Source organism: Rhinopithecus roxellana, chromosome 5, assembly GCF_007565055.1.
Source record: "Rhinopithecus roxellana isolate Shanxi Qingling chromosome 5, ASM756505v1, whole genome shotgun sequence".
Lineage (NCBI taxonomy): Eukaryota > Metazoa > Chordata > Mammalia > Primates > Cercopithecidae > Rhinopithecus > Rhinopithecus roxellana.
Window position 1 is genome coordinate 173,893,348 of NC_044553.1, and position 22,756 is coordinate 173,916,103.

At 38.5% G+C, this 22,756-nt stretch overlaps 1 protein-coding gene across 2 annotated transcripts in view; it reads left to right on the forward strand.

The window, feature by feature from the left end:
• The window catches only part of CLPX (caseinolytic mitochondrial matrix peptidase chaperone subunit), a 44,327-nt gene extending 22,775 nt beyond the window's left edge, over positions 1-21,552 (forward strand). Inside the window, exons 5-14 of one of the 2 annotated variants that reach the window (XM_010355499.2) lie at positions 596-755; positions 2,718-2,759; positions 6,621-6,797; positions 7,474-7,638; positions 8,450-8,538; positions 9,845-10,009; positions 14,019-14,318; positions 15,455-15,547; positions 16,641-16,747; positions 18,864-21,552. In XM_010355499.2, coding sequence (XP_010353801.1) covers positions 596-755; positions 2,718-2,759; positions 6,621-6,797; positions 7,474-7,638; positions 8,450-8,538; positions 9,845-10,009; positions 14,019-14,318; positions 15,455-15,547; positions 16,641-16,747; positions 18,864-18,954 — 1,389 coding nt within the window. In that variant the 3' untranslated portion in view covers positions 18,955-21,552. The remainder of the gene's footprint in view (positions 1-595; positions 756-2,717; positions 2,760-6,620; positions 6,798-7,473; positions 7,639-8,449; positions 8,539-9,844; positions 10,010-14,018; positions 14,319-15,454; positions 15,548-16,640; positions 16,748-18,863) is intronic. The other variant, XM_010355500.2, reaches the window with a different exon arrangement.
• The last annotated feature ends 1,204 nt before the right edge of the window (positions 21,553-22,756 follow it).

Consider the following 22,756-nt stretch of genomic DNA (forward strand, 5'->3'; position numbering starts at 1 on the left):
ATGTATTTTTAGAAAATTTTAAAAAATAGTAAGAATACAGTTTTTAGGGTCTCATTTAGATAAATGAGTAGCTTTGAAGTTAATATCTAAGAAAAAACTAAATGTATTAAAACACATGGATACTGATAGTATAATGGCTTTTGATTATATAATGCCTGTTTCTGAAAAGGGTAGTTTTATAATATGTTATCTTTGTGAAGAATATTATTCATTTGATTGAGAGGTATAGATTTATTTTAATGATTTACATTAATGTTGATGCTTTTAGACCCATGGTGGCATGTGTATGTATTCTAAGTTACTTTAAATTTAATTTTTTATTAAAAAATAAAGATTGATAGCATTGTTTATAGAATAGAAATTAGCATAACACAGTGATACTTTGTTAAGCTAGAGAACAAATGAATTGTGTTTTTGTTCATTTAGTGTTGCGGGCCTCTGAAGCACTGCTATATAATGTATTGTCATTTTGTTTTTAATGAGAGTCTTTGTTCAGATTTAAAACTGTAAGCAAGTATGCTTAGTATGTAACTTTTTAATGTGTGTGCTCTTATAATAGCTCATATTAAATTATTCATACCTAATCATTTTTCAGATTTATAACTACCTCGACAAGTATGTTGTTGGCCAGTCATTTGCTAAGAAGGTGCTTTCAGTTGCTGTGTACAATCATTATAAGAGAATATATAATAATATCCCCGCTAATCTGAGACAGCAAGCAGAGGTTGAGAAGCAGACATCATTAACACCAAGAGGTAGCGTTTTTGATAATTGACCTAAATAGAGATTGCTATGCTTAAAAGTAATCTTTATTTGTAACTCCTCACTTTCTTCTTAAAATGTTTTTTATATAGTGCAGCATTTTTCAAAGTGCAGGTTACTCCCCATTAGTGGGTCATGAAATCATTTTGGTAGGTTGCCAACAGCGTTTTAAAAAAATTTGATAGATGTGAATAGAAAATATCAGAATACATTAACTTATAGTTAAGGTAAATATTATTTCTTAGGCCTGGCATGGTGACTTATGCCGGTAATCCCAGCATGTTTGGAGGCTGAGGTGGGGAGATCACTTGAGGTCAGGAGTTCGAGACCTGCCTGGCCAACATGGTGAAACCCTGTCTCTACTAAAAATACAAAAATTAGCTGGGTGGGGTGGCGTATGCCTGTAGTCCCAGCTACTTGGGAGGCTGAGGCAGGAGAATTGCTTGAACCTGGGAGGCAGAGGTTGCGGTGAGCCGAGATCACACCACTGCACTCCAGCCTGGGCAACAAGACTCCATCTCAAAAAAAAAAAAAAAGGAAAAAAAAACCCTTACATTTTCAGTTATATGTGCATGGGTTCTGAGTCACAAAGAAAATTATACTACTTATTGAGGGTCTTAGTAAAAAATGTTTGAAAGCCACTGGGGTAGAGATTGAGACATCATTTTTGAATTATAGATTTCACCACAACTAGTTCCCCATGAATGGATCTTAGCAATGCTCTGTACAACTTGGTTCTCTTGGGTTCAGGATACAGAATTTCATTTGCCTGTGTCAGAAATATGTGGAGATGATAACTGTTAATATATCCAGCACCCGTTTTTCTTTGGGCCCTAGCTACAGAGTGTATTAAGGTTAAGGGCAAATTTGTAAGTGATTCAAAGTACAATTTCTATTAAGGGTAGATTTTAATATACCAGTACTGTATAATCTCAGTTTACTATGGACAATAATGAGATATACTATGGACAATTTACTGAGAATATACTGTATAATCTCAATTTACTATGGACAATAATGTATATTAATAGAATGATTTTATTTAAAACAATTATGAATAAATATAAATATTTAATTTTTTGTTTTGTTGGCCAGACAGCCCTGATTTCTGATTTAGGCCTACATTCCATCATTTTAGATTCTTTTAATTATCACTGTACAGTGTGAAGGAGTTCTGCTAAGTACTTAAATTTATAAATCTGCATTATCTTTGATAGCCTTTAGTAGCAACTAAATGTATATCAATGAAGACACTTGTTCACTTGTTGAACTTACATCACGTAACTGCAAAATAGTTATGTGATGGTATCAGTTATTTTTAGAAAGTATAAATTATAACTAATGGAAGACTCAGAACCTTTTTTCTTTTTTTTCCAAGACAAGGTCTCGCTCTGTCACCCAGGCTAGATCGCAACTCACTGCAGCCTCAACTTCCCAGGCTCCAGTGACCCTCCCACCTCAACCTCCCAAGCAATCCACCTGCCTCAGCCTCCCAAAGTGCTGGGATTAATAGGCTTGAACTCCTGCGCCTGGCCTGAAATCTTCATTTTTATAAGGTCCAAATAGCACTGATAGTTATGTGGCAAAACTTTTTTGTTTTCTTCAGTCAATAAATAAATATTTAAGCTATTCTAAGTGCTGGAGGAGCAAATGGTTATAGTATTTATAGCATGAGGGGCTTAAACTCTTATTAAAGACTTAAGTTATTATACCTTTACAGTAGATATCAATTATATATTTGACAAATATGAATATTAGCAACTGGACAGCCATCTTTATGCATGGTTTTGTTTTAATATAGAAAAGATATAGCATATAGATTCTTAATATGAAAAGCTGAAAAATGTTAGTGAACACATCCTTTAAATATATTTGAAAGAGGACAGGAGGTGGGATACTCATTGTTTGTTCCCCCAAGGTAAACAAATATGTAATATTTTCATCCTCTTTCTTAGAGTTAGAAATAAGAAGACGGGAGGATGAGTACAGATTTACAAGTAAGTGACTTCAGGTCCTTCTCTGTAATCATTCTTCCTTTTGACATTTATTTCAGTGAAGTGTTTCAGCAGTAACAGTGATAGACATGTATGTATTTGCTTGTGTATTACCAAGAAAGATACATACTATCTAAATGTGTTTATCATACATGGTATAAATAACTTTGGAATAGTTTTTCATAACTAATTTTAATTTCTATATGTTTGGTTATTTTTTATTTTTTCTATCAAACTACAATTAGAGTTGGCCTGCTTCTTGTGGGTCACAGGAATTTGGGGGAGGCAGATTATTTTCTAGCTACTCTTTGCCAGAAACCACACTGTTTCTTTTTTGGTATTTATGAAACTTACAGTCTTACAAATTATGAGTAAGCCTTAATTCACTGTTTCTAGCCCTGGATTGCCCCTAAAAGCATCAGATGGTCCGATGGAGGGTGTGGAAGGACTTGATAGACCAAGGAGACCGGCCCTTCTGATATCTTCCACCTATTCCTTTGGACCTATTCCTTTGGAGGTGGAGTTAGTTGCTGCATTGAGGGTAGAGGTTCCAGAGGTATCATAGAAAGATTCACCTGGCCTTTTATTTTAGTAATTGAAATAAAGAAAATTAGCTAAGTTTGATACTTTTACATTTGCCTTTGAACCAAGTAGTATTATATATCCACTATTTGAAGTGTAATGTATATAGGATGAGCCATGAGAATATAACTTGTGTACCAACTTGGGCATGACATTTATCACATGTAATAACATTACATTATCCCCAATTATTTTTAAATTTGTGGAAATACTGATTATACCATGCATGGTAAAATTAAAAAATACAGTAAGTGCAATAGAATTAGATTATATATAAGAATGTAAGATCTAAATAATAGCCTTTAGGTATATATGTAATTTATATTTCATAATGAAAAAATATATTCTGATATGCAGTCAATACCATACTCATAAATTGTGTTGATGGCTAGTGAAACTATACCAAATTAGTAAAGAAAGTCTGTAGTCCATATTTTGAAAGACATGTCATGTAATATATGTAGTGATTCAATGTTATTTAAATGTTAACAAGTAACAGTATTTAAGAACTTATGTAAAAGATTGACTTAGGAACAAATACTTCAAAAGCTTAAATTTATTGTCGTGCAGTTTTGTTGTGTTTTATGTGGGATTTTAAGTTCTAAAGTTAGGTTGTTAACTAACACTGGCTGAGGGTGTTAGACCCTAACACTGGTCTAGGGTTTAGGACCAAAATCATGTACAATAAGATTAATTCTTGTAAGTCCCTTTGGAAGTAAAATTTTAGAGACCAACATACAGCTTTTAGGAGGACTGACACAATTGGCTTTTTTTCTCCATCTTTGGAATATAATGTTGTTTAAGTTGAGCACCAGATGAAATACTTCGTTTGCGTTTAAAGGCTATGTTGTGTGAATAATTAAACACTAGGGAAATGGTAATAATAATCGCAGATTCTTCTGTAACACTTATAAAACTATCTGCCAGGTATTGTTCTTAAGTGTTTTGCATATATTCATTTAATCTCCCCTAAACCCATGAGACAGAAACTATTATTTTTATCTCCATTTTAGAAATAAGAAAACTGAAACACGTAAATTTTAAGTAATTTATCCATGGCCACACAGCTGGTGAGCTCTGTGCAGCTAACTACTACACTAGCCTGCTTGCTCGTGGTCCTAATTTTAGAGAGCTATGCTTACAAAGTGAGAGATGCACAAACAGGGACTAACTGAGAGAATCAGAGAGTTGTCTCAAGTTTACTGTAAGGCACATACTCATAAAATGAGATGATAGACATCATCTGTATCATTTAAATTATTTCTTTTTTTAACTTAAATCATTAAGTAAGTTAAATACATAGATTACGTGGTTCCACTGTAATTAATAGCCTCTTGCAATTTTGTTCAGTTACTCATCTAAATCGTGTGTGTGAGAGAGAGAGAGATAGAGAGAGAGAGAATGAGTGAATGACAAGCACCTGCTGGCCTCGCTTATCTGAAGCTACATCTAAATCATTTTTCCCCTTTGGGCAGAGCTAAACTTAACCCAAGCCCCTTCCTATGTTATCATAATCGCTAACCAGATTTTGCTGAAATTTTAAAAAGTACTTTGCTAGTGACAATTTAACTAACCCCATACAGCAGACTGGGTTTTCTTGGCTGATGTGGATTATAATGAGGCACAACATTGTGAATTATTCCCTAATTATTAACCCTCAAAGGTAGCACAGTTTAATCCAGATGTTTATGGAATGCTTATTGTTTTTGATGAATAGAATAATGCTTTACCTTAAGTGTGAAGATAGTTTGAAAGTGACAGCCAGATGGAGTAGGACCATGATAATAGATATGTCTGCTGAACTATTATTCTGTCAGTTTAATTAAAATAATAATGCATTGGAAAGTCTGGTTTTCTTAATCAATTTCTTAGAAAGTAAAATTTAGGCCAGGTGCGGTGACTCATGCCTGTAATCTCAGCACTTGGAGAGGCTGAGGCAGGTGGATCACCTGAAGTCAGCAGTTCGAGATCAGCCTGGGCAACATGGCAAAACCCCATCTCTACTAATAATACAAAAATTAGCCAGGTGTGGTGGCATGTGCCTGTAATCCCAACTACTCAGGAGGCTGAGGCAGGAGAATCACTTGAACCCAGAAGGCGGAGGTTGCAGTGAGCTGAGATTGCACCACTGCACTCCAGCCTGGACAACAGAGACAGACTCTGTCTCAAAAAGAAAAAAGAAAAAAGAGAAGAAAAAAAAGAAAAAGTAAAAATAAATTCAGAAAATATAAACAAGTGTGTTATGATGATAGGTACTCAAATGCTAAGAACCAAGAACAATCTGAATACTTCCAAATCTGGATAATCTTTCCTTCAGCCAAGAGAAAGTGAGAATAAAGATTTATTTATTTTGTTTTGTTTTGTTTTATTTTATTTTTTTGAGATAGCGTCTTACTCTGTTGCCCAGGCTGGAGTGCAGTGGCGTGATCTTGGCTCACTGCAACCCCCACCTCCCGGGTTCAAGCTATTCTCCTGCCTCAGCTTCCCAAGTAGCTGGGACTATAGGCGTGTACCAGTACATCTGGCTAATTTTTGTATTTTTAGTAGAGACAGGGTTTCACCATGTTGCTCAGGCTGTTCTTGAACTCCTGATCTCAGGTGATCCACCAGCCTTGCCTCCCAAAGTGCTGGGATTACAGGCTGAGCCACCATGCCCACCCTAAAGATTTATTTTTGTAGGAACCTGGCTGATCAACTGATACTTCACTAGCAGTGTCAGTCCCATGTAGTCATTAGCAGTGTTAGTCACATCTAGTTAAAGAGTTACGTCTCTAATAAAGGAACTAGAAAGATCCAGTACAGGTCCAATAAAATTAGAGATTTAGATAGGGCCAGAGATAGTGAGGTCTACCATATTTGGTTTCTCTAGTAGATTTATTGATTAGGAAACAGGAACATAAAATTTATATGACTTGCCCTTGATCATATGGCTTCTACTTAGAGACAAAGGAAGGTCCGGAGCTAAAGCTTTCTAACTCCTGGCTCTGCTCTTCCATTGCATTGCCTTCCCTTGGGTAAAGGAGTATTCTTACCTATTTATGTAAATAGAGACAGTGAAAAAAATCGATTTCCCTTGCTTGAGGTTCTTTATATAATCATTGTGTGCTATATGTTTGTCACTGGATAATTTGAGATTTTTCTCCTTTGTAGGTAAGATAGAATGTCAAAATACTTAAATTTTTCTATGTAGATGTTCAGTTTTAGATAAAAGTTTTTATGGGACATTTTCTTCAAGTAAATTCAAATGAATCTCAAGTAATTCCTTTGGCATTTTTTTTTCAGAATTGCTTCAGATTGCTGGAATTAGCCCACATGGTAATGCTTTAGGAGCATCAATGCAGCAACAGGTAAATCAACAAATACCTCAGGAAAAACGAGGAGGTGAAGTATTGGATTCTTCTCATGATGACATAAAACTTGAAAAAAGTAATATTTTGCTGCTTGGACCAACTGGGTCAGGTAAATAACTTGCTGAGAAAATTTACTACTCATTTTAAAAATCAGAATGTAAATGATTCTATAACCTATATCTTGTGATTGAAGTATTATGACTCTTGAGAAGAAAATCTAAGGCCAGTTGTCTAGATATACTATCAGTATTCCTGCATAGAATACAAACTGAATTTGAGGCATTGGTGTTGCCCTTCAGACCAGTCCCTGACATCTTAACAGGAATAATAAAATAAAAAACAGCTATATCTAAAAAATAATAGACCAGATGTGGTGGCTCACACCTGTAATCCCAGCGTTTTGGGAGACAAAGGTAGGAGGATCACTTGAGACCAGGAGTTTGAGACCAGCCTGGGCAACATAGCAATACTCTATCTCTATAAAAAAATAAAGTATTAGCTGGGTGTGGTAGCACGTGCCTGTACTCCCAGGACTCGGGAGGCTGAGTCAGGAGGATCACTTAAGCCCAGGCGATTGAGGCTGGAGTGAGCCATGATCACAGGCTGCACTCCAGTCTGGGTGACAGAGCAAGACCCTGTCTCTAAAAAAAAAAAAAATAGCAGAAGAAAATGTAGCAATTGACAACTTTTTATTATATACTACTAAAATTTATTTTGCATTTTTATTGAAAAATTGTGTGCCAGTATATTTTTAGTAAACTTTTAGTTAATGTTTCTATTTGTAGGTAAAACTCTGCTGGCACAAACCCTAGCTAAATGCCTTGATGTCCCTTTTGCTATCTGTGACTGTACAACTTTGACTCAGGCTGGATATGTAGGCGAGGATATTGAATCTGTGATTGCCAAACTACTCCAAGATGCCAATTATAATGTGGAAAAAGCACAACAAGGTATGTTTTCAGCATGATCTGTCCTTAGATTTAGTATATTGGGGAATCAGTCTAATATTAAGAGACAATACAATTCTTGTTTTGAGTCAAGGACTGAAATTCTGTAATTATATAAAAGTACCTTTGTTACATAATTTCTAGCATACTGATTTAAGGGCCACATAGTTTGCTTTGCCTTATTGTCACTAAGCTGGCTAGTAGGGTTAAAAAACAAGCCAAATTACTATCCCATTAGATCCTTAATACTATCATTGCTTTTCTTAACTCCCCTCAAGACTTCTAATGCTTAGATTAAGATAGGACAGGGCAGGGGCAAGGGAGGACGGTACCAGATGACTCTAGAAACAGTGTAGCCTGTTGACCTACAGGATGTCATGGATGCTGTGTTGCTCCTTCATCTATCATCTGTTCTTGTTTACATGAAGAGCATGACAGCTTCCTGTTCAAATTTCTTTTAAGACAAGAATATAGATGGGAAAGAGTAAGCTAAAGTTTTACTAATACTAGCACTGCAGATACCTCCCGCTTCCATACTATAAAGAATTCGTATACATTAGTGGGGCAAATCACTGTTGTCAAGGAGATTTTGTTACCATACGTAAATGTTATTCTATAGAGCAGGTTACAAAGCAGTTGTACAAAATGATGGATGGGAGAAATAAAAGTGCATTTTTATAATGTCAAGCTATTGCATATGTTAAGTATGAAAGATCAAGTAACTTTGCTCTCTAGCTACCTAAGTCTTTTAAAGCTGAGGCAATCTTGTGTATATCTTTTCCATATTATAAATAGAATCCTCCTTAAATTATAGGAATTGTCTTTCTGGATGAAGTAGATAAGATTGGCAGTGTGCCAGGCATTCATCAGTTACGGGATGTAGGTGGAGAAGGCGTTCAGCAAGTAAGCAGTTGAATATTTTGTTCAAGCCCACTAAAAGGAAGGGAATACATCAACCTCCCAAAGATTGTACGTTTGGTTTCACATTCAATTAGATTCTGTTTTGTTTATTTCTTCCACCCCCAAACTCCACATATCATTTTGAAGTAGTCTAGATCCTAAAAGAAAGTTGTTGACAATTTGAAATAGCAAATTACCTTGTTAGGAAATTTAAAATATTCTGAAGAACAGAAAAGATGAAATTTAATCTTTGGTTTTTTTTTTTTTTAATTCCTCAAAGGCCCAGTTAAACATTTCTAGAAGACTCTTGAAGAAAGTTATGATTCTAACTAGACATGAATGAACTATGTACATGCTTCTTATTCCTTCCACTTAGTTAGAAAATAGGTATAAAATAATGTTTAATTCCTTTCAGAACCATAATTGAAGTCACAATGATCTATTGGCCAACTTGACCTTTTAATGGTAACTAATTATGACATAAACTATTAAAGAGTGAGGAAAATTGTTTCACTTTTTGACAGAGATATAGAAAGGTATAATCACACTTATGTGCTGGAAATTTTTTTTTTATAAAAGCATCTCCAGGCCGGGCGCGGTGGCTCAAGCCTGTAATCCCAGCACTTTGGGAGGCCGAGACAGGTGGATCACGAGGTCAGGAGATCGAGACCATCCTGGCTAACACGGTGAAACCCCGTCTCTACTAAAAATACAAAAAACTAGCCGGGCGAGGTGGCGGCGCCTGTAGTCCCAGCTACTCGGGAGGCTGAGGCAGGAGAATGGCATGAACCCGGGAGGCGGAGCTTGCAGTGAGCTGAGATCTGGCCACTGCACTCCAGCCTGGGTGACAGAGCGAGACTCTGTCTCAAAAAAAAAAAAAAGCATCTCCAAATATAGGTAGTCTCAAAGTTTAATACTATAAGTGGAATAGAATTATAATTTATATGAAAGACATATCTTCAACTGTTTTCTAATTTTGAATGTTCCCACCGTGTTTGAACACCATTTTATACGGTCATAATTCTGTGTTTATGTCAGAATTACATCTTTACTATCAAAAACAACCTGTGAGGTTGACTGTTTTCCTGAATTACAATGCATCAAGTTCTGTAACCATTTCAAATAAATGTATTATTAATATGATAAATGCATTAGATTTTCTTGTTAGTTATAGAAATGTGGGAGTTTCATTAGTTACGTTCATTGATCATAATCACATACTGTTTTCCCCATTGAATCCCATTGTCTAAAGTGTAATAAATAATGCACTTGATATGGTGATGCTATAAATCATTTGTTTTTTATTTAGGGCTTATTAAAACTACTAGAAGGCACAATAGTCAATGTTCCAGAAAAGAATTCCCGAAAGCTCCGTGGAGAAACAGTACAAGTTGATACAACAAACATCCTGTTTGTTGCATCTGGTGCTTTCAATGGTTTAGACAGAATCATCAGCAGGAGGAAAAATGAAAAGGTAAGTTTTTCTGAGGGGTTACTAGAAGGATAGAGAGCATTTAAAGGATGTACACTCAGTTTCCATTCTCATATCTGCGTGCTACCAGTCATAGTTTTAATTATAAGAGTTGAGTTTTCTTAGAGCATATCAGAAATACACAGGGAAGGGTGTGGTGACTCACGCCTGTAATCCCAGTTCTTTGGGAGGCCAAGGCGGGCAGATTGCCTGAGCTCAGGAGTTCAAGACCAGCCCGACCAACATGAAACCCTGTCTCTACTAAAGATACAAAAAATTAGCCTGTAGTGGGCACCTGTAATCCCAGCTACTCAGGAGGCTGAGGCAGGAGAATCACTTGAACCTGGGAGGTGGAGGTTGCAGTGAGCCGAGATCACGCCACTGCACTCCAGCCTGGGCGATAGAGGGAGACTCCATCTCAAAAAAAAAAAACAAAAGTATACAGTAAGTCCTCACTTAACGTCATCCCATAGGTTCTTGGAAACTGCAACTTTAAGCGAAATGACATGTAACAAGACTAATTTTTCCTCATCAATTTCATAAGGAAATTATGTTGAACAAAATGACATTATTGGAGGACATGTTGTATGTTGTTTCGTTTAAAGTTGCAGTTTCCAAGAACCTATCAACGATGTTAAGTGAGGACTTAGTGTATTTCTTTTTTAAAACTTTAGAGTAGGCTGGGCGCAGTGGCTCACACCTATCATCCTAGCACTTTGGGAGGCCGAGGTGGGTGGATCATGAGGTCAGGAGATCGAGACCATCCTGGCTAATATGGTGAAACCCTGTCTCCACTAAAAATGCAAATATTAGCTGGGTGTGGTGGTAGGCGCCTGTAATCCCAGCTACTCTGGAGGCTGAGGCAGGGGAGTCACTTGAACCCAGGAGGCGGAGGTTGCAGTGAGCTGAGATTGTGCCACTGAGCCACTGCACTCTAGCCTGGGTGACAGAGCAAGACTCTGTTTCAAAAACTAAAAAACAACTTCAGAGTAGTAAATTGAAAGATTTCTAAATATCATCTATATATGGACTTTGCTTTTTTTTTTTTTTGGAGATGGAATCTAGCTTGTCACCAGGTTGGAGTGCAGTGGTGCGATCTCGGCTCACTGCAACCTCCGTCTGCTGGGTTCAAGCAATTCTTGTGTCTCTGCCTTGTGAGTAGCTAGGATTACAGGCACGCACCACCACACCCAGCTAATTTTTGTATTTTTAGTAGAGACGAGGTTTCACCATGTTGGCAAGGATGGTGTTGATCTCCTGACCTCGTGATCCACCCACCTCGGTCTCCCAAAATTCTAGGATTACAGGCATGAGCCACCACACCTAGCCTGTATGGGCATTTTAAAAGTGTAACCTGATGAGTTCAACTTAATATTTTATCTGGGGAGTTCATTATTGAAGGTCGTTGCTGCATCAGTACAATTTCTATTCATTCCCCCTGCCCAATTCACTGGTGCCCAGTAAAGTTTATCTCCATTGCCCTTGCTCATAGAGTTTACCATAGATCATTGCTGACGTTCACCAGTGGAGGGGAGCATTTTGGCAGATATGGGAAGGATTATGATTCCACCTAGTGTTATAGGTGTTTCTTCTTACAACCCCTGCTTTTAATTGGGACTGGGACTTGTTTCTTTTTTTTTTTTTTTTTTTTTGAGACGGAGTCTCGCTCTGTCACCCAGGCTGGAGTGCAGTGGCCTGGATCTCAGCTCACTGTAAGCTCCGCCTCCCGGGTTCACGCCGTTCTCCTGCCTCAGCCTCCCGAGTAGTTGGGACTACAGGCGCCGCCACCTCGCCCGGCTAGTTTTTTGTATTTTTAGTAGAGACGGGGTTTCATCGTGTTAGCCAGGATGGTCTCGATCTCCTGACCTCGTGATCCGCCCGTCTCGGCCTCCCAAAGTGCTGGGATTACAGGCTTGAGCCACCGCGCCCGGCAAGACTGGGACGTGTTTCTTCATATCCTCATGGTACATGCCCAGTACTTATTTTTTGATTGAGTACAACAAAATGTAATGTCAGCATAGTGACAGGAAGCCCAGAAAACACCTGTATTTTCCATGGTGTTGTAGTTTGCATAATAGCACAAGTGATCACTTTTATATTACATAACATTCTGTTTGAAATCTTCATGTTATAGATCAGCTGTGTGCTATATTGCTTGCTGTAAGTCTTCTTGGCCTTGAATGTACTAGTTTAAGTAATAGGTTAGTAGTAGTAAAAAATAATAATCATAATCATAATGCAGCTAATGGTGTGGTTGTCCATGGTAGTTCCTTTGCCTAGCCTAGGTGAGGAAACACTTTTAAAAATACTAACCGTGCCACGTAATTACTGTTAGTCCTCAGTACCAGGCCTTTTTCAGCATGGATATGGTTAGATTTTTATTTTTCTGCTAATTTATGCAAAATTTCAATAGCAGCCAAAACATAGTATGAAAATTTGTTTTTTGTGTCATTGAAATACTGCATAAATCAGCCTAACAAATTAGAAAGAAGAAATTATTTCTTTGGGGGTTTGTGTGTGAGAGAGAGAACTTTGTATTTGAAACTCTGTAACTAAAAGCAAAGACCATATTCTAAAATTTATTTATAATTAGTATTTCATACTTCCAAAAAGGATTTGAAGCTAGAAACAGTAGGACAGAAGGTTTGAAAGTAATGTCAGAAAAAGAATCAGAAGTACACAGAAGGAAGGTTTAAGTTGTAATTCTGATTTGTTGAGAATTAGGTCACTCCATTTAGCTGTGAACTTTATTAATGAAAATTAGGGGAGCAATCATAGGCTCTAGTTCTTATTACTTTGACTGAAGCAAGCTCTATATATGCCTTCCATATGCTCTAGTTCTTATTACCTGGCCCCACCTCCTAATAATACACAGGATTTCAACATACAAATTTGGGGACACTTAAATATTCAGTCCATTGCAGACAGAGTTTTTGAGACAGAGTCTTGCTCTGTCACCCAGGCTGGAGTGCAGTGGTGTGATCTCAGCTCATTGCAACCTCCACGACTCTGAGGTTCAAGCAATCCTCCTGCCTCGGCCTCCTGAGCAGCCGGGATTATAAGTGAACACCACCATGCCCAGCTACTTTTTGTATTTTTAGTAGAGACACGGTTTCACCATGTTGGCCAGGCTGGTCTCAAGCTCCTGACCTCAACTGATTAGCCTGCCTCAGCCTCCCAAAGTGCTGAGATTATAGGCATGAGCCACCGTGTCCAGCCTGCAAACAGATTTTTAGCTTAGGCTATGTTTGCACATATCATGTACTTCTCTTGTTCTTTTGACAAAAGCTGTATGACATGACAAAATTAAGCTTTCTGAGAATTGCCTGGAGTACAGTTCGTTTATGTTGACTGAAACAAAATCTATATGCCTTTATATACCCAACCTTGTTCAGCAAAGTTAGCATTCATTTTATTTTTTATGTTTTTGAGGATTCTAGCTTTGCAAGTTAGCATTCTTGTTTGATGTCATTCTTACATTTTTTGGTAAAATCTAAATTATTCTAACTATATATGCAGACTAAATCATGATTTTAGAAGAATCATGATTTAGCAGTGACTTAAGACACTTAACAGATAATTTTCTCATTAGGCTGCTTGTACCTCCATATTTATAGTTTTTATATCTTTTGGAAACCACACTCATCTAGAAGTCTTGAATAAACCCTGCAACCTTATTTTCTGAGTTCTGAGGGACTCCCTTTGTAGTTATTGTATGCTTTTATTAGAATTCATTCTTTGAGGGTTGGTTATTACATAGCAGTTAGGTTCTCAATTCTGAAGGCAGACAGGACAGACCTGAGTTCAGATTCTGGCTTTGCCACTTACAGCAATAAGATTTCGATCAAGATATTTAACCTCTCAGCCTGTTTTTTTTCCTTTGTAAAATGTAAATGATAATAAAACCTTCTTCATAGAGTTGTTACAAAGATCATATGAAATATGTATGAAAAGTACTTAATACACTATCATTTGATTCTACTATTTATAATATGCATCGTTTCTTTGGCAGTATCTTGGATTTGGAACACCATCTAATCTGGGAAAAGGCAGAAGGGCTGCAGCTGCTGCAGACCTTGCTAATCGAAGTGGGGAATCAAATACTCACCAAGACATTGAAGAAAAAGATCGGTTATTGCGTCATGTGGAAGCCAGAGATCTGATTGAGTTTGGCATGATTCCTGAGTTTGTGGGACGGTTGCCTGTGGTGGTTCCATTGCATAGCCTAGATGAGAAAACACTTGTACAAATACTAACTGAGCCACGAAATGCTGTTATTCCTCAGTACCAGGCCTTATTCAGCATGGATAAGGTTAGATTTTTATTTTTTGTACTTAGTTATTTTCTTGCTATTGAAATTCTACATAAATTAACCTAACAACAAAAACAAATTCTGCTCATCTAGAATACCAGCCTATTCCTTACTAAATATGGATCTAGGAATCAAGGAAGGCATATTGTATTATGTTAGAGTTTAGGAGTTGTTTTTATTTCTTCTGAATTAAAACCATCATTATAGCCTAAAGCCCAAGAAAAATAATGCCATTAGCCTACCTCAATATCTCTAACCCAGACATACAGGATTGTCCTTTCAGTCTTGATATTCTAAATGCTTTTGTTGTGACATACTATGTGTATTTTTATATTCTTTTGCCAAAATAGAGTTTTATTAATCCCACATATACGTCTCTGTAGCAAACACCTAGCCCACATACTCAATTGGATAACAAACGGTTTGGGTTTTGTGAACTTTGTGTCTCTAAATATCAGTCTCCTCTTCTCTATTGCCACTGCCTCAAGTCAAGCCCCTTTGTTATTATTCACCTTGACTCATGCATTTAATTCCTAATTGATCTGCCTGTCTCATGTCTGTCTGTGACTACCACCACCAAAATATCAGTATCTTCCTCTTTACTTCTAGAATGGATCATTGAGCACAGTGCCCAACAAATAGATATTAAGTTCTTAAATATTCATTGAATGATTAAAGACAAGGCTAATGTTTTTACTCCCTTGCTTAAAATCCTCCAGTGGTTCCTTAGTCTTATTTAGATGCCTCCCCCTTTGCTGCTCCCTTAGCTCCATGTGCATACACTGGACTATAAATGCTAGTTTGCCAATCTGTCATCTGTCATCACACAATAGACTGTAAGTTGCTTGGCAAAGATGATGTTTATTCATCATTAAATCCCTAGTATGTAACACAGAGGTTTGGTAAATGTTGAAAAAAATCCTAGGGAGTATGTTAATCTAGAAAACATCTTCAAGCTTCAGAACAAACTTGCAATTCATAATAACTGATACTGTCATGGGTTAGTTGATAGAAACAAGTGCTTCTTGAAGGCAGGGTTCCAAAACACCATGAATTGTGCCCCTCACTTAATGGTACATTTTCTGGAGGTAAAAATTAACAATAAAAGTTATAATTTATTTTTAATGTATTTGTAGTGTGAACTGAATGTTACTGAGGATGCTTTGAAAGCTATAGCCAGATTGGCACTAGAACGAAAAACAGGTGCACGAGGCCTTCGGTCCATAATGGTGAGTTGGCATTATTTTCTGAAAACAATTATTTCTTGGTCTGAGTTTTGAGTATATTAAGCTTCCTTGTTTTCTTTTGGAAAACAGATACATTTTCTTTTGGAAAATCTCTCTCTCTCTCTCTCTCTCTCGAGAGAGAGAGAGAGAGAGAGAGAGAGAGAGAGAGTGAGTCAGAGTCAGAGTCTCAAAGGAGTGCAGTGGTACGATCTTGGCTCGCTGCAATCTCCACCTCCCAGGCTGAGACTCAAGCAGTCTTCCCACCTTACCCTCCCAAGTAGCTGGGACTATAGGCAAGAAACACCACACCTGGCTAATTTTTGTATTTTTAGTGGAGATGGGGTTTCACCATGTTGGCCAGTCTGGTCTTGAACTCCTGACCTCAGGTGATCTGCCTGCCTCAGCCTCCCAAAGTGCTGTGATTACAGGCGTGAGCCAGTCTGGTCTTGAACTCCTGACCTCAGGTGATCTGCCTGCCTCAGCCTCCCAAAGTGCTGTGATTACAGGCGTGAGCCACCACACCTGGCCTGAAATTTTTTTTTTTTAATCACAGTAGATTATATTTTGCTTTTTCTCAAAAAAGAACTTCAAGGTGTTTGCAATAAAGGACATGGACATAATATAATTAATGAAACAAAAAATCAGGATTGGGCCTGGTAACTCACATCTATAAATCCCAACACTTTGGGAGGCCGAGGCAGAAGGACTGCTTGAGCCCAGGAGGTTGAGACCAGCCTGGGCAACATAGACCCTCATCTCTCAAAAAAAAAAATTAAAACAAGAGGCCGGGCATGGTGGCTCATGCCCATAATCCTAGCACTTTGGGAGGTTGAGGCGGGCGGATTGCCTGAGCTCAGGAGTTCAAGACCAGCCTGGGCAACATGGCGAAACCCCATCTCTACTGAAAATACAAAAAAGCCAAATGTGGTGGTTTATGCCTGTAATCCCAGCTATAATCACAAATATATATACATGTATATATATTTGTTTTGTTTCTTTTTCTTTGAGTGAATGGATTCCAGTTTGTGATTTATAGAATAAAAGCACTTGTGTGTAATCAGTTTTCAATGTGATTCATTACTTTTTATTTATTTAGGAAAAGCTGTTACTAGAACCAATGTTTGAAGTCCCTAATTCTGATATCGTATGTGTGGAGGTTGACAAAGAAGTAGTAGAAGGAAAAAAGGAACCAGGATACATCCGGTAAAGTGCATTTTCAAGCCAGAACAGATACAAAATTTAAGATCAGGCTGGGCGCGGTGGCTCAAGCCTGTAATCCCAGCACTTTGGGAGGCCGAGACGGGCGGATCACGAGGTCAGGAGATCGAGACCGTCCTGGCTAACATGGTGAAACTCCGTCTCTACTAAAAAATACAAAAAACCAGCCGGGCGAGGTGGCGGGCGCCTGTAGTCCCAGCTACTCGGGAGGCTGAGGCAGGAGAATGGCGTAAACCCGGGAGGTGGAGCTTGCAGTGAGCTGAGATCCAGCCACTGCACTCCAGCCCGGGAGACAGAGCGAGACTCTGTCTCAAAAAAAAAAAAAAAAAAAAAATTTAAGATCAGCTCCTCATTGCTATGTTTATGGGTTTGTCATTTTAAAATTATATAAAAATTGTTATATTGTGTATTTGTAAGGGAAGCAGTAATCTCAGGTTTTCTGTAGAAAAATCTAATTTGGGTATTATAAAATAATAGTATTTTATGAGTTTTTGAAAGTTGATCTTCAGGCCAGGTGTGGTGGCTCACGCCTGTAATCCCAGCACTTCGGGAGGTGGAGGCGGGCGGATCATGAGGTCAAGAAATAGAGACCATCCTGGCCAACATGGTAAAACTGTGTCTCTGCTAAAAATACAAAAATCAGCTGGGTGTGGTGGTGGATGTCTGTAGTCCCAGCTACTTGGGAGGCTGAGGCAGGAGAATCACTTGAACCTGGGAGGCAGAGGTTGCAATGAGCCAAAATCGCACCACTGCACTCCAGCCTGGGCGAAGAGTGAGACTCGGTCTCAAAAAATATATAAAAAAAGGCAATGGGCTGGATTTGGCTAGCAAGCTACAGTTTCCTAACCCCTGATTTATTCAATAAATGTTTACTATACAATGTTTGACATTGTTACCTACACAAAAACTAGGTTTCTGTTTAACTCAATCATAAGGTATGTTATGTTTTATGTTTGCTTATGTTCCAAGATAACTTTAGAGGCAGTTGATTTGTTTTGAACAACCTTAGTTATCCAGAGAGATGTAATCTCTTATTTTTATTGTTTAATGATGTTGACATGTGGCTTTTAAAGGAATTGTGGTGATCTGAATTACCATTTTTACTAGTTTGAGACAAGATGGATTTGGTCAGAAGTAGCTTCTTTACCATATACATATGCTAAATTCAAGCATTTGAGTTGAAATAACAGATGATGCTTTCTTGGCCGGGCGCGGTGGCTCAAGCCTGTAATCCCAGCACCTTGGGAGGCCGAGACGGGCGGATCACGAGGTCAGCAGATGGAGACCATCCTGGCTAACACGGTGAAACCCCGTTTCTACTAAAAAATACAAAAAAACTAGCCGGGCGAGATGGCGGGCGCCTATAGTCCCAGCTACTCGGGAGGCTGAGGCAGGAGAATGGCGGGAACCCGGGAGGCGGAGCTTGCAGTGAGCTGAGATCCGGCCACTGCACTCCAGCCCGGGCGACAGAGCGAGACTCCGTCTCAAAAAAAAAAACAGATGATGCTTTCTTGGAGAAAAGGATTTTTTAAGCCTTCACAATTGAAGCCATGTTTTCCTTTTTTTTTCAGTAATAAATTTGTCAGGAAAAATGTTGGGAAGTTTATTTACTTGGTTGTATAGTCTGTTTCCCATATTACTCAGCAATCTTTTTTTTTTTTTTTTTTTTTGAGACGAAGTCTCGCTCCGTCACCCAGGCTGGAGTGCAGTGGTGTGATTTCGGCTCACTACAACCTCCACCTCCTGGGTTCAAGCGATTCCCCTGCCTCAGCCTCCTGAGTAGCAGGGACTACAGGCATGCGCCACCACACCCGGCTAATTTTTGTATTTTTAGTAGAGATGGGGTTTCACCATGTTGGCTAGGCAGGTCTTGAACTCCTGATCTCAAGTGATCAGCCTTCCTTGGCCTCCCAAAGTGCTGGGATTACAGGTGTGAGCCACTGTGTCTGGTCTAAGCAATTTTAATATTAAAAGTGCTCCTAATATTTTCTATTATCATGGCTTTCTTAGCTAGTTGAGGTTACTTTGCTGTTTCGATTTTAAAGATCATGTTTACCTCCATTTTTTATTTTAAAAAAACAAACATGGCTTTTCATTGTAGGGCTCCAACAAAAGAATCCTCTGAAGAGGAGTATGACTCTGGAGTTGAAGAAGAAGGATGGCCCCGCCAAGCAGATGCTGCAAACAGCTAAACTGTCATATTGCTGTCCTGTATATACAGCTTTTCCTTCTTTTGTTTAGGGTCATAACTGTCTCTACAGTCTGATATTAAAGGCATTGGATCTATCTTGGATATCATACATGGTCAGAGAAGCCTTTAGGATAAGAATCAGATCATGTATATTATTGTAACATCACACTGATTTTACAGAGGACGTTATGTGGACTTTAATGACAGTGTTTAGAGATAAAATGTACATTATTTTGGTTCAGTTTTTAAAAAAAACTATGCTTTAACAAAATTCTTAGGAATTCTTTTAAGCAATGCAGGTATTGCAATAACTGTAGATGTTACAATAATGTTACTCTACAAATGGGAAAATAAATTCTTTAAAATTGAATATTGAGATACCATTCTTTAATGTTACTTTTTTACCCACATGTGTTTCTGAAAATATTGGAATTATATTCATCTTGAAAATTGGACCAGGTAGGCCAGGCACGCTGGCTCATGCCTGTAATCCCAGCACTTTGGGAGGCCAAGGCAGGTGGATCACAAGGTCAGGAGTTCAAGACCAGCTGGCCAAGGTGGTGAAACCCATCTCTACTAAAAATACAGAAAATTAGCTGGGCGCAGTGGCAGGCGCCTGTAATCCCAGCTACTCTGGAGGCTGAGGCAGAGGAATCGCTTGAACTCAGAGGGCAGAGGTTACAGTGAGCTGAGATCGCGCCACTTCTCTCCAGCCTGGGCAACAGAGTGAGACTCCATCTCAGGGAAAAAAAAAAAATTGGACCAGGTAGTTAAAAATTTCATTGAAAAATACCCTGAAGAACTATATTTTGATAATTGGTTTAGCTGTATTCCTAGTCTTATCTGCTAACGCATGACAGTATGACACTAACTTCCCAATTGGTTCTGTAAAAAAGGCCATTTTCTTACCAAGTTGTTGGATTTACCATCTTTTTTTTTTTTTTTAAAGCAGAGTTTCGCTCTGTCCCAAGCTGGAGTGCAGTGGTGCGAGCTTGGCTCACTGCAACCTCCACCTCCCAGGTTCAAGCAATTTTCCTACCTCAGCCTTCCGAGTAGCTGGGATTACAGGTGCACACCACCATACCCGGCTAATTTTTGTATTTTTAGTAGAGACAGGGTTTCACCATGTTGGCCAGGCTAGTCTCTTAACTCCTGACCTTGTGATCTGCTGGCCTCAGCCTCCCAAAGTGCTGAGATTACAGGCATGAGCCACCGCACCCAGCCTTAATTACCATCTTTAATCCATTTTAGTACTGTGGATGAGTAAATGGAATTGAAGTCTGGCTTAAATCTTCAGAAAGTTACATAGCTATTTTATTTTATTTTATTTTATTTTATTGAGACAGAATCTCACTGTCACCCAGGCTGGAGTGCAGTGGCACGATCTTGGCTCACTGCAACCTCTGCCTCCCGGGTTCAAGCAATTCTCATGCCTCAGCCTCCTGAGTAGCTGGGACTACAGGTGTGCACCACCACACCTGGCTAATTTTTTGTATTTTTAGTAGAGACGGGGTTTCGCCATGTTGCCCAGGCTGGTCTCTCCTGAGCTCAGGCAATCTGGCCACCTTGGCCTCTGACAGTGCTAGGATTACAGGCATGAGCCACCGCATCCAGCCAGAAAGATACATATCTAATTCTATAAATAGCATGCAGTGTCAGTCATAGTAACAGCCATGTGCTCAGCTAAATAAAATTTCCTGATATTGTGTACGTAACCTGAAGTACTGAGCTCTTTTTTTGTTTTGTTTTTTGGTGCTGAACATTTTGGTCTAATTCTTTGGCTTCTTAGAACATTAAAAAAAAAATTTATGTTTTGCTATCAGCCAAAGTAAATGTGTTCACACTAACATATAAGTTACTAACCTTCATTATACAGCAAAGGTAAAAAGTGGTGGGATATTTGGGGTCTTAATGAAAATTGTATCATTTAACTCCATAAATATTAAAATATTTGCGTATCTTTTAAGCTTTTTTTTCTTTCCTTCTATAGTGGTGGTACAAGTTTTATATTCATTCAGTTTAATCTCATTCGAAATTGTTTAAATCAGAGTACATGTAAATATTTGTCCTTATTTTTTGGTTTATAGACTGTTGAGCTTTCCTTTTACACAGTTTTTTTTGTTGTTGGGGGGATACTGAAGCTATCAGGAAATTCTAAATCTTGTTGGTGAAGATTTGAGCTTTCTATGATATAATTAATAAAAGGAATGTGTGGTATTTATGGCTGGGTAGGACCAGAAATGCACTTTGTATTACAGTGTTAAGGCTGGTTGCTAGAGTATGGAACAGAAACACTTCTCCTTGGTCTCCCTAGTAATGGTTCAAGTTCTCCCCAGGAAGTCTTACATAGTATAACTTTGTTCATTATCTTTCCCTTATAGCATCATTTTCCTTTTTGTAGAGTGGAAATCAGACTAGCTGCTAAACATATTAAGGGTAATCCTCCAGAAATGGACTGGGAGGCATTTTAGTCACAACTACTTACATTTGACTTTGGAAGTTGTTAACAAAGCATAATCGATGTTTTTAAATCAAATGCAATTTGTATCTTGGAACTTAAATTTTGACATTTGAATAAAACAGAAAGACTAAATGAAAAGCCAACGTGGTGGTGTGTCCATCCTGCAATGGTGCAGGAACACTCTGCATTGACAACAACAAGCACAGCCAAACAGTGCCTATTTTTAAAGGGGCACAGATGTCATATAAGCTGCTTCATTTTAGGGATTGGTTAATCCTTGGCACTTCCATATCAGATAAATTCTAGCTGTAGATTCCACAGACAATGTTTGTTAAACATTTATCGAAAATCCTTACTTAAATGTCCTGCATGGAACTTCACACTAGGGACACAGACCAAGCTTTTCAGGAATCTTACTAGTCTTGTAGGGGAAACAAATACAAACTAAAGTGTATTTTAATGGTGGAAGTGAGATAGGTACCAGGTGTGGTGACATAGAAAGTGATGGCCCAGATAAGTCTGGAAGAACAAGTAGAAATTTGCCAGAAAAGAATAATGAGAACTAAATCAAAATCTCAGAAGTGTAAAACAACTAGGAAGTTGTAGGAGGTTAAGCAACAACTGTAACTTCTTGTTAATACTCTGAAATGACCATTTAATATTCTCCTCTCTCCATCTAGCTAAGGACCTCGCTTCACATTTCATTGAAAAACCATTGATGGAATTCATCATCCCACCCCCTATAAGCTATCTACTCCATCACGCAACCTTTCTCTCTAGTTACAACTGAAGTATCCCTCCTACAAAACTCAGTTACTCCACATATGCTTAGGGTCTCATCATCCCCTCTCGTTTCTCAAGGCCTTTAGTTCTTTTGATCATGTCTCTTCTATAGTATCTGTGTCCTGCCTTCTGAATTATTCCCAGTGGCATCCAAACACTGCTTAGTATTTCCTGTCCTATAGCAAATCTCCCAAGTTTATTCACGTATCTTTCTAACTACGCCATAAATTCCACAAGGATGGTGACCCAACCTGTTTCGTTACTATAACCAGCACCTACCATAGTGCTACATACATCTGGTACCCCATACATTTTTTTAAAAAATAGTGGAATGGCCACGCATGGTGGCTCATGCCTGTAATCTCAGCACTTTGGGAGGACGACGCAGGTGGATCACCTGAGATCAGGAATTCGAGACCAGCCTGGCCAAACATGGTGAAACCCCATCTCTACTAAAAGTACAAAAATTAGCCAGGCGTGGTGGTGGGAACCTGTAATCCCAGCTACTCAGGATGCTGAGAATGGAGGATCACTTGAGCCTGGGAGGTGGAGTTTGCAG